Genomic DNA, 12,377 nt, shown 5'->3' on the forward strand with positions numbered 1-12,377 from the left:
GGTTATCTTTAATTTTAAAATGTTGCTTACAATAACATGAAATGGATTTTAAAATTATTTTAAATTAATAAATACACTCAAAAATTCTGCTTCTAATATGATAAATGTTGAAGAATATAGGACAGAAATTCTTCAGGGTCCTCAAAAATTTTTAAGAGTGTAAAGGGATCCTGAGACCAAAAAAAATTAAGAATCGGGAGGCACATGTGTCAGAGTATACAGTAATTGCTGAATAATATTGTTGAAAAAAATTAACTACTAGGAGTACTTCCTCCTTTTTATCATCTGAATTATCAGGGCACATACATCTCTCACGCTATTGCCAAGGTCATTCGTTCTTAGCTCTTTTTTTAGGGATATGTATTTCTTCCACGGTTCGTGGGACGGGTGGAAAGGAACGGCCCTTCTGCTCTCTCGCGCGCCCCCTGCTGCCCGCTGCTGGAGCTGCGGCCGCTCGCCACACCCACCCAGTTTCTGTCGGCCCACAGGGAGTCGCCTGTCCCTTTAATTGGCACGTACCAAGTCTTTCCAGGTTACATGTCCTCCCCGAGTCCCAGACCTTAGGAATCACTGATCGAAGATCCAGTCAGAGGGAAGTAGTAGACCACTTTGTGTTTGGCGGGAGTCCTGCGTCGTCGGGGAGCGAGGGAGGGCGCGGGGCCGAGGCACACCTTAGCGGCCCTCCCCGCCTCGGGCCGTAGTCCAGTCCCAAGATGGCGGCCACCATGAAGAAGGCGGTGAGTGGGGCGCTCGGGTTGCGGGATGCTCGGCCGGCGGGCGGGGGTCGGCCGCAGGGGGCCGGCCGCGGGGTGCAGGGGGCGCGCAGCGCTGAAGCCCGGCGCGGGGCTCGGGGCCGAGACTCCCGACCCTGAGGGCGGCCCCGGGGCGAGGCCTGCCCGCGCCCGGCGTCTTGGGGTCTGGGACCCTTAGAGGACTCTGGGTCGCCTCTGGCGGAGCTGAGGATGATCTTGGAGAGTCTGAGGATCCCGCTGCCCAGTCCTTGTCCTTGGGGTGTGGGTAGCCTAAGGGTCCGGTTGATTGCGGCTGGCCATAACGCAGGTACTTTACCTGGGTCGTCACGTTTAACCCTTACAAGTTCACAAGGGTGGGCGGTCTGGTACCCTTCTTTGCAGGCAAGGAAGCTGAGGTCCAGAGAGGTGGAGTCACCTGCCCAAGGTCACGCAGCCGTAAGGAGCAGAGCAGGAACCCGCAATCCCCGGATTATCTGGCCCCTGAGCCACTCAACTCTACACTCGGTGCCCCTGCGCCTTCCAGGCTAAAACCATCTGTTATTGAGGATAGACGATGGGCCGGGGCAGAAGCCGTCCGTTTATTATTATCACGGATCCTTACAGCAATTTAGCAAGGGCACGTTTTTCCCCCACTTTACAGACGGAGAAACTTAGAGCGGTGAGCGGCCTCAAAGTGACTCAGCTAATAAGCAGAGGTGGAGTGCAAACTCAGGTGTTATTTTGTTTTTCCCACAGCCCACCTTTTATCCTACTAAGCAAGCAGAACGCGTCTTCAGGACTTATAATTTGTTAAGTCTACCCAGATGCTTAAAGAAATCTAGATAGAAAGAAAATGGAGAGGGACAAGGAAATAATATCTGATATTTATTGAGGCTTTACTGTGTGCTGGGCACCGGTTTAAGCACATTGTATACATTGTTTATTTTAATCTTACACTCCTTTAAGGGTGATGTTATGTTTAACCTTATTTTACAGATGAGAAAACTGAAGCACAGAGGCAAAATTAGGATTTAGATAAATAAACATAGATGTTCTGCCTCCAGAGCCTGTGTTTTTAACTTCCATGCTGTCTGATGAGAGTCCCCTGGCTGAAGGGATTTGCTCTGTAGGTCTTGTGTGTGTTTCCTTTCATTCCACTTCTAAGACCACATGGGAATGTGCTTCCATTGCTTTCCTGCTCAAGGGCACCTCATAGTCTAAGCCCTCCTGCACTTGCTGTAGGGCGACCAATCCACCCAGGTTTGCCTGAGATGGAGGGAGTGCTGAAACTGGGAAAGCCCCAGGCAAACCGGGGTGAGTTGCTCATTCTACTGGTCTGTCATCCACGAATTCTTATCAGGTACCAGAGTTGGGTTTAGGGCCATGATGATTGACAGAAGCTATGTGAGATTCACTTGGCCTCTGTTTTGTTTTTATATTGGGCTCTCTGTCAGGTATGGCCTTTAACTCCATGGAAGATACTAGTTGTGGTTCACCCTCATTCAACAGATGTAGAAACTAAAGTACAGAGAGATGAAGTAAACGTTGAGGAAATGGTGGAAGAATGGTTTGAACCCTGGGCTTGATCGCAAAATTCTTGATCAACATTTTTTCCTTTCATTCATTTAACAAACTTTTTGAGCATGGTCTACGGCACAGTTTCAGTTTTAGGTGATCGACATAAGAATGGTGAACAATATGAAGTTTTTATCCCCTTGTCCTTACAGCATTGTAGAACTTACCCTCTTGGGGAGAGGCAGGCGTTAATCAACAGTCACACAGAAAACTGTAAAATTTGCAACTCCGATAAGAACTGTGGAAGAAAGGGGCTTGTGAAATGAGGGCTAGAATAAGGTCTGCTTTGAGGTCAGAGAAGGCTTTCCTGAGAAGGTGTGATCTGTAGGATTCCATGAGGAGCAGAAGAGAAAGTTGGAGTACCTCCTGCAAAGGCCCTGTGTGCATTCAATAAAAGGATGGCCAGGATGACAGAGAACCGGGGCAGGGGAAAGGCTGAACCATGGTGGTAAAATAACTTATAGAGGGGTAGGTGGCGGCCAAAACATAAGATTTTCTTTTTTATCTTAATAAGACTCTCATAGATGCAACATCTTCCTGTAGGTGTTTCCAGTGCTGTGGACGATTTCTGATAGGTTAGCGACATGTGCCTCTTTTCTCTGCCGACTGTAAGAGAAAACAGAGGCATGCCGATGTGTGGGAGTGAAATATCACAGGCTAGCCCTTGGAGTTTAAGGAAAATTGTTTGCAGTCTGGAGTGCTTTATAACCCGTTACCTCCCAGTGGGTCATGACTTTTTCTGGTGAGAAGTTAGATGAGATGATTCAGTCGTGTCATCTCCAGAGTTCTGCTTTCTTAGACCTGGTTCTTGGCCATGAAAGGTACTGCAGTCCGATTTCTGTTTATCGTCCTGAGTACAAATGACTCTTCCTCAGAGAAGCCACCTTTGGCCTTCCCTTCAGTCCCCAGCCCCTCAACACTTCCACCGCCTAAACTGTTTTGCTTTCACTGTCACATGTATCACCACCTAGCAGAAACGCTTACTTTTTGCACACCTCTTCCACTAGAATATAAGCGTGCCAGTATTCTTGAGGTGAGGACTCATGAATACCCTCCTTTCACAGTACCTCGTACATACGAAACACTTAAGTAATTTTTTTTTTTTTTTTTTTTTTTTTGCGGTACGCGGGCCTCTCACTGCTGTGGCCTCTCCCGTTGCGGAGCACGGGCTCCGGACGCACAGGCTCAGCGGCCATGGCTCATGGGCCCAGCTGCTCCGCGGCATGTGGGATCTTCCCGGACGGGGGCACGAACCTGTGTCCCCTGCATCGGCAGGCGGACCCTCAACCACTGCGCCACCAGGGAAGCCCCCTAAGTAATTATTAAATGAATGACTGTTCACAGGGAAGGTGAATAAAAATACAAAGCAAAGTTTTATATTGTAGAAACTGGGTAGATACCTTTAAAAAACAAAAATAAAAGCAGACTACAATTGGCCGGAACTTCCTCCTAGGTCTTTAGAACCTGAGGGACCCTGCTGTGGGTCCAGATTGTGCTGGTGAAACCCAAAGTCAGTGTGGGCATGACTGAGGGTGGGTCGCTTTCCTCCCAGGGTTCCGTGAGAGGCTGATGCTCCAGGTGAGGGTGCAGTCATAGCTCAGGGAATTTTAACTTTCACCTTGAATCTTGGGCAGTCATATTTCTCTTAAGCCTAGCAGAATTTTCCTCTGGGTCTGGGTCTGAGTCTGTTCTTCTTTGTAATGATTTTTGGTAAACGTTATTCAGGAAATAAAGCACTTAGCTGTCATTTATTGAAAGGCGGCTCCATCTCCAGGCCCTATGCTAGGTGCTCATTTTATCCCCTCTGCAAGGTGGGAATAGCTTCCGCATTTTACAGATGACAAACCTGAGGTGGCTCCAGAGAACTGAACAAGTTGCCTAAGGTTCCTGCTTCCTTGGATTTGAATCCACTCTTACCCTTTCCACCACTCTGGTACTACTAAGTAACTCCTTCCTCCTTGAGTTATTTTGGCTTCGTGAGCGGTACTAACTACATCGGGCTTCTCTCCTAACCTTTGAGGGCGTGGGTCCCTTTAAGAATCTGATGAAAGCCATGAAGACCCTTCCAGAAGAATGCACATATAATACACAGCATTTTGCATAGTTTCAGGGGTAAATGGACCTCTGACAGTCGGTGCACTCCCAGTTTAGAATTACTCCCTCCCTGCCAAATGGAGCTTCCAGCAACATAGGAGTGTTCTAGATCAGTGAGATTAAAACGGAAGCCACCGCTGTAATCAGGGAGGGTGCTGACTTCTCACTTTCCACAGTAAACAGCCCTTCCCTGGGTGGCACGCGGTTTAACCAGCGCGTGTGTTTGCCTCACACCCCGACTTGAGTCCTTAACCCCAGGGAGAAAACCACCATTAAGGAAATGAACTCCAGGGTGCAGCGTGTGCTGGGGGCTGCCGTTTGGTGAGGCTACAGCAGGAAACGCCTGCTTTGGAAAGGTAGAAGGCAGGTGGCCAGACTCTCCACAACTTTTCAGAAACCCTGTGTCGGTGAGTCTGATGGAGCATGATTTAGATTCAAGCTCAGAAACAATGGATTAAGCCTCAGTTGTGTTTCAGCCCTGTGCTGGGTGCTTTCATGGGGATTACCCCAGTAAAGCCTCACCATGACAAGTGCATCTGTAAATACATATTCAGGCTTTCAAGGACTCAATATTTGAATTCTGCAGGAGCAGGAACTCTAGAATTCTCTGTTCCCTGTTGGCTGAGAGAGTTGAGACTGCTTGTGCAGGCAAATGACTTGAATGCCAACATATCTGCATATGGGCTTTGCTTTGGCTTCTGTAGCATAGCTCAGTGTTTCCCAACTTCCATATTTGTAAAAATTATGCACTAGGGTGAACATTCAAAGCTATACGTATATCCCACTGTAAAGGATTTTTTTTCAAGATATCTGCTGGGTGTCTGATGATGGGGCTGATGCGTGTGTATTGGGTGATGAGAGCCTGGGTCAGAGGAAGGCTGAATTCTAGGTGTCTGCATTTATATTCTGATCACCAAGCTCCGTACTGCTTGAGACAACAGGTTGCCTCAAATAAAGGAAATACAAGTCAATTGTCAAGAGAGACCGGGTGAAAGGATGGGGTGTGGTTATTGTGAACCATTACTGTTATTGGCAAAAGAGCCCTAAATAGTCCTTGTTGAAGCTATATCTGTCTCTTTCCTGCTTTAGATTATCATCAAGTGCCCGTGTTCCTCTTTTATAAATGAGGGGAAACTCTAAGGAAGTCTGTTATTTTTTAAAAAATGTTTAAAAAATATATAGTCCCTTGTTAAACAACTATATTCCAATATAAAATTTAAAAAAAAAGGAAAGGGGAAGGAACCAAAAAAAAAAAAAAAGGTGTCCCTTTGAGAATCTGATTAAAACCAAGGACTTCCTCCTCCTCTTCTAGGTATACATGATTGCGTGTATAAACACACACGCACGCGTGCGCGCGCGCACACACACACACACACACACACACACACACACTTTTGCCTTTAATTTCCAAGAGCTCATGGACCTGTCTGGACTCTGGAGCCAGATTACCTGGGTTGAAACCGAGCTTTACCACTTACTTGCTATGTGGCTTTGGGCAAATTATTTAACCTCTCCATGCTTTCTCCATCGGTAGAACAGTGGTACTAATGATCCTACTTAATAAGACTGATTGGAGGATTAGCAGAGATAATAAAGTACTTAGAAAGTTCTTGGTACATAATAAATGCTCAGTAAATGTTAGCTGTTATATGGTTTCATAGATACTTTGTTGTCTAAGTAGTCTAATTTTATTTACAAATTTAATCACATAGTTTAAAAATATTCAATTTTTATCATTTTACAGTGAATTACACCTTATTCATAATTAAGACACATAAACAAGTTCTGCATTAAACGTAATTTTTAATGTGTGTGTGTGGAATATAGTCACTGAAATGCATAGTGACCCTCAAGCCAGTGTATCACTTAGATTAAAAATTATAGAAACAGACTTCTGATACCCTCAATAAACTTAAGCAAGTTTTAACTCTGAGAGAATAAACTAGTCTGAGGCATTTACCAAAATTAATTATCACATCACTTTTGTTCCCTGGGCTATCTTAAAAAATTCTGCTCTAGGCCAAAAGTTGACTGACTTGATTCAGGACTTCTTCTTTTTTTTTTTCCTTGGGTTTTTATTTTGTGCCATACAGCTCAAAAGAGTTTGAATTGAGTTATATTTATCTCCAGAAATGGGTACACTCCTGTTCTTGTCACTTCCTTATTACAAAGCCTGCAGTCCCTGGAGAGTTTCTCTCAAGATTTCTTCCCTGTTTCTGATTTTCTGGTACAACCGTCAGCTGTGGAGGCTGGTGGAAAATAGTTTTAAAGGTAGTGCAGTTTTGCTCAGTGTCGATTCAGGACTTATTCTTAATTGTTATTTATATTTGAAGTGTTTTTGCACGTTAGGCATTACTCCATAGCATATCAGAAGAGGTTATAGATTTATGAACAAGTCTTAAGCTTGTGGAGCAGAGACTTAGTAAGGCCTGTGTTTGTGATGTTCTGTACCTCTCGTGATTCTGGACTCTGAGGGCAAGTAGTTTATTGGGCTATTTCAGAGTTATATTAAAAGCTAACCTATAACTTCTCCATTAAAATTAACTCTACAAAACAATGTATATGTTTTTTCAGGCTGCAGAAGATGTCAACGTTACTTTTGAAGATCAACAAAAGATAAACAAATTTGCACGGAATACAAGTAGAATCACAGAGCTGAAGGAAGAAATAGAAGTAAAAAAGGTACTGAAAATACAGATCTTATTTAAGAAAAATAAAAGTTCTTCATGCTATAGCTTTTTAAAACTAAATTCAGTAATATGTGATTATATCTGTCTGGGCTCTTTGTTGTAGATGACAAAATGCACTCTAGTGAGTTTAAGAAGGAAGACGTTGTTTAAGGGAGGTGAGATAGCGTACAGATTGTTGAGGGGTGTGACCCTCGGCTGAGGGTCTAGGAGCAGGTCCCAGAACCAGAGAACTTGGCTGGTGATGGAGCTGCTGTTGTCGCCACTGATCCCAGAGCCAGCTGCCCCCTCCACCATGGGGACGCTGCCCCTCAGTCCTCGGAACACTGGGCTGCTGCCGTGCCCAAACCTGTGTGTCAGAGGCTTGTGCCCAGCCTCTTCTCATGCAGCTCTCCTGGGTTGAAGTCCAGTTCAGGTGTCTTTGATTAGTGGAATTTATGTTATTATTTGCTTTCATCCTATCATCAAGCAAAGCTGAGAAATGCAGGTTTGTGTTTGTGTTTTTATTCTACTATAAGAAGGCAGAAGTCACAAGGTGGGAAACAAAGTAGGAGACATTTTGAGTGGCCATGGATACCTCCACTGTCCGCCACAGGGGGCTTACAGCAATCTGGAACTATCTAAAGGACAGTGTGTTAGTGAGCTACGTGCTTCCTTATGAAATGCTATCTAAAAATGTAAGAAACTTATTTTAATGTGATGATGATACCTGTGTGGAAGAGTCCCTCAAAGAGTTGAGGTCCCCAAATTAAAATTGGCTTTTAGCCTCTATTAGGGAATTTTGAATACATTCTTCATTGCCATTCACTTTTGTAATTACAGAAACAACTCCAGAATTTAGAAGATGCTTGTGAGGATATCATGCTTGCAGACGACGACTGCTTAATGATACCTTATCAGATTGGTGATGTTTTCATTAGCCATTCTCAAGAAGAAACACAAGAAATGTTAGAAGAAGCAAAGGTATGTTGGAGTCTCTCCCTGGGTGATGAAGTCTAAGCCTTAAAGTAGGATTTATGTCATTATAAAATAGAATGTGTAATTATAGGTGTAATGGAAAATAAGGGATGACAGCTAATGTTTCATGCATTCTTACAATGTCCCAGGCCTGCTCTGAATGTTTTGTAAGCATGATTTTGTTTAATCCTAACGATGACTCTATGGGATAATACTGGGAATCCCAATTGAGAGTTGAAGAAGAATCGAGGCTTAGAGAGGTTATGGGACTTCCTCAAAATGACAAAGGGAATCCTCTTTGCCTCCAGAACCTGTGTTCTAGGTTAATAGTATTTAGAAAGTACAGAATATTATAAAGTAGAAAAGTCACCCATAATCCCACTACCCAGAGATAATCATCCACAATAAACATTTTCATGTATTTCTTTTATGTTCTCTCCTCCTCTTTCTCTGTGCATTTTTGCTTCATGTTTTGGTCACTTAACGTCCTAATTGGGTATTATCTTGTTCCATTTAATGTTCATTTATCCAGCAGATCTTCACTGGGAGCCTGTTCTAGGCCAGCTACACGTGCTTTAAAAACATCAATTTTGATGACTGTTCAATGTCATGTTGGTGGACATTGATTCAGCCCACTGTCCTCCTGTTGTTACATTAACTTGTTTTCGCTGTTTTCCTATAGGAATATTGTGGTGAGCATTCTTAAACCTAAACCTTTGTTCACATGTAGAAAGTTCTTTTAAGGAAATAATCAGAGAAGTGTAATTCCTGGGTGAGAGTATGGATTCACTGACAACATTTGGGCTTGTTAAAAATTCAGATTATTGAGCCCAACCCCAATAATTTCTAATTCAGGAGGCCTGGAGTGTTGCCCTGGAATTCATATTTCTCACAAGCTTCCAGGTGATCTGGGGGCCACCCTTTGAGAACCACTGGCCATATTTCTAAAATAATAACGTTGTCAATACTAGGCATTCTTCTTTTGTTCCTGATATTAATGGGTACATATATTGTTTGTGTGATTCCATTTTTTTCTTTGTCATGTTTAGGAAAAATCCTTTTGATCCTGGCCAGGAAGGAATTTCTGACATTGCATGCATTTTGTGTGGCAAATCTGCTCTTTCATAAATGAGGCTCTCATTACTGCTCTTTCAAAGTCTAACTCCAGGGGCCTCGTAGTTAGGGAAATTTCTGCCAGGTTTTTTGGGTTTTTTTTTTTGCGGTACGCGGGCCTCTCACCGTTGTGACCTCTCCCGTTGCGGAGCACAGGCTCCGGACATGCAGGCTTCGCGGCCATGGCTCACGGGCCCAGCTGCTCCGTGGCATGTGGGATCTTCCCGGACTGGGCACGAACCCGTGTCCCCTGCATCGGCAGGCGGACTCTCAACCACTGCGCCACCAGGGAAGCCCTCTGCCAGGTTTTGACAATAAGTTGTTACTTTTAATTATTGGTGAGTGTGTGAATTTTTATCATTTCCTCTAGTTCCATACTTATTTTTGTGGGAAGTTGGAAAAGGCTGTGTCAGAAGCCAGGCCCGTGGTAAACTGTTTACCCTAAATGTTTGAATGTCATTCTTTCTTTATTAGGATATGATAATTTAGGAATTAATTTTCTTTTCTTTTATTCTGTTTTTTAAGTCAGCCAAAACTGAGAAAAGCTTGATTTATTCTATAATAAGCAAATGTAGATCATGAATGAAAAATGCCCCACATTCAGACTTTTGGTTTAGATTTAATTATCAGTGTTATTTAGCTGCCTGTCCAAGTTTAGAAAGTTTTTGACCTAAAATTCTTCCCAAATATTATTTCATCCACAGATGCTCAGAAATCATCCAACTGAAGAGAATTAATTTAAACTAATTTTTTTTTCCAGAAAAATTTGCAAGAAGAAATTGATGCCTTAGAATCCAGAGTGGAATCAATTCAGCGGGTGTTAGCAGATTTGAAAGTTCAGTTATATGCAAAATTTGGGAGTAACATAAACCTTGAAGCTGATGAAAGTTAAACATTTTATAATACTTTTTTTAATTTGTTTAATAAACTTGAATATTGTTTAAAATGATAATTTCCCTTCTTCAAATGATATGGAAAGCAAAACTTTTTTTAAAATTTTCATTTATTTAATGGAAACGCCTATTTTCACATGTCTTGCTTATTTATTTTATATTTTTAAAAGAAGACAGTATTCATCTATGTATTTTGCATAACAATTATATCAAGTGTAGGGGCTTTATGTCATGTTATTAAAATCAGTTAAGCAATCGTTTACGTTTCTATATTATCATTTAGAATATTTGTGCAACTTTTATTATAAGAAAATTTAACAGTTAACATGTGTCATGTTGTTCATCTACTATGTCTATTTCAGTTGCCACTTAGAGATGGTAAAAGCACTGCAGAAAGATCCGGTCCTACATCTGTCTACTTTTACTCACTTCACAACTAAAACTTTGTCATATACTAAAACATATGTATATATTTTCTTTAAATATGTGTAGTATATATTACATCTAAGCGTATGTATTTCACATATAGGTCTTGGTTTAAGAGTCCAGATGATGCTGAGACAAGTGAGGCATGTTGAACTTCATACACAGAGCAGAACAACAGAGATACACCAAAAGAAAGAGATGTTTGGGTTTTTTTTAAATTATAAGTTTTAGATTTTATTTTAGTGCTTTGTAATTAACTGGGGTTTGTATTGATAATGATGTGGAAGTTAAGCAGCTGTGTGTTTAAAAATAAGACTTTTTTCCTTAAGGAGTACATTTACTCCCTACTGCCCCTGCAAAAGATAACCGTTTTGGGATTTAGAAGACCTAATTGTATTAACTTTCCAGCAGGTGGCACTGATATGCCAAAATACCAATGGAGGAATCATAATACCCAAGTGAGGATACTTCCAGGATTAAATGTCCATAGTTTTAGAGGAAATGTCATTTTTTTCACTTTCAAGGCTAAGCATTGCATATGTATCTTTTTGGTTAAACGTTTAGAAACAATTCAGGCTTAAAGGTAGAATATATAATTCTAAAATTCTTCACGACTTAAAGGCAAACTTTTTTTTTTTTTTTTGCGGTACGCGGGCCTCTCACTGTTGTGGCCTCTCCTGTTGCGGAGCACAGGCTCCGGACCCGCAGGCTCAGCGGCCATGGCTTCATGGGCCCAGCCGCTCCCCGGCATGTGGGATCTTCCCGGCCTGGGGCACGAACCCGTGTCCCCTGCATTGGCAGGCGGACTCTCAACCACTGCGCCACCAGGGAAGCCCAAGGCAAACTTCTAAATTGCTGCAGATTTTCCCGAAGAGTGATATTCAAATTCTAGAAAATGACGCTTAGAAGGATATGTTTTCTTCTGTGCATTTGGTTAGAAGTGTGAGACTGGGGAAGTGTATTGTAGCAGGAAATAGGTAACACCCTCAAATTAGAAAAGTTGGAGAAAATTTGAGCCAGGATTCCAAAGGTGGAGGGTAGCCACTAGGAGTGTCTCGTACCCACAGAGGCTGGTGGGGAGGGAGTAGCCACCCCCTTCACTCTGGAGCTCAGGGAAGGGCTGCCTTCATTTGAAGAGGGGCACAGCCAGCCAGGGACATCCCTGCAATGACAGAGCCAGGAGACTGGACACCCTGACCTCATTCTCCCTCCAAAAGCCAGCTGGTGTCCACCATTGGCCAAACCCATTGGGAATCCAGAGGTAGTCCATAGAAGTCGGTCTTTTGTGGGGCCCGGGGGAGGTGAATGGATGAATCTGGAGGGCCAGTTGGAAGATCCAGCCAGAGGCTGGCTAAAATTGAACCTTTTAGAAATGTTAGCAATGAAGGCTCATCTGACTTATGTGCCAGAAACTGAGTTGTATAAACTGGCCAGGACTGAAAATTTTGTAACCACATTAGTGAATACGCCTAATACAAAAAAACCAAACATCTAATGGGGGGAGGGAGGGGGATACATTATTGTTAACTTTATACCTTATTTTTTAAAGTGTACCTGTGAAGTAAATTTATGAAGGACATCAGAAATATTTGATTCCCATTTTAAATTCATTCCTAAAGTGTCCGTCAGCCTTTTCTTATTTTTATTAGTAAATTCATTGGGCTAAGGTGAAGGCTGTGAACTGAATGTACTGCATCTGATAAAATCCAGCCGCGTAGTTTTTTTGTTTGTTTTTGTTTTTTTTTTTGCAGTACGCGGGCCTTTCACTGTTGTGGCCTCTCCCGTTGCGGAGCACAGGCTCCGGACGCACAGGCTCAGCGGCCATGGCTCACGGGCCCAGCCGCTCCGCGGCATGTGGGATCCTCCCAGACTGGGGCACGAACCCGTGTCCCCTGCATCGG

General features: G+C 43.0%; 1 protein-coding gene across 4 annotated transcripts; it reads left to right on the plus strand.

The window, feature by feature from the left end:
• The first annotated feature begins 574 nt into the window (after window positions 1-574).
• On the plus strand, window positions 575-10,307 carry PFDN4 (prefoldin subunit 4). 4 transcript variants are annotated; one of them, XR_012326407.1, is made up of 6 exons: window positions 1,149-1,410; window positions 6,975-7,082; window positions 7,910-8,050; window positions 8,580-8,736; window positions 9,314-9,495; window positions 9,918-10,103. XR_012326407.1 is itself a non-coding variant. In XM_073793114.1 (5 exons), the coding sequence occupies exons 1-4, from the start codon at window positions 714-716 to the stop codon at window positions 9,467-9,469; spliced, it is 429 nt and encodes a 142-aa protein (XP_073649215.1). In that variant the 5' UTR covers window positions 575-713; the 3' UTR covers window positions 9,470-9,495; window positions 9,918-10,103. The 4 variants fall into 4 exon arrangements, 3 of the variants coding, with proteins under 3 accessions (XP_073649215.1, XP_004313952.1, XP_019799591.1); XM_073793114.1 differs by lacking the exons at window positions 1,149-1,410; window positions 8,580-8,736 and adding an exon at window positions 575-737; XM_004313904.4 differs by lacking the exons at window positions 1,149-1,410; window positions 8,580-8,736; window positions 9,314-9,495 and adding an exon at window positions 575-737 and having other exon boundaries at window positions 9,918-10,307.
• The last annotated feature ends 2,070 nt before the right edge of the window (window positions 10,308-12,377 follow it).

The sequence above is a fragment of the Tursiops truncatus genome, chromosome 15 (genome assembly GCF_011762595.2).
Source record: "Tursiops truncatus isolate mTurTru1 chromosome 15, mTurTru1.mat.Y, whole genome shotgun sequence".
NCBI lineage: Eukaryota > Metazoa > Chordata > Mammalia > Artiodactyla > Delphinidae > Tursiops > Tursiops truncatus.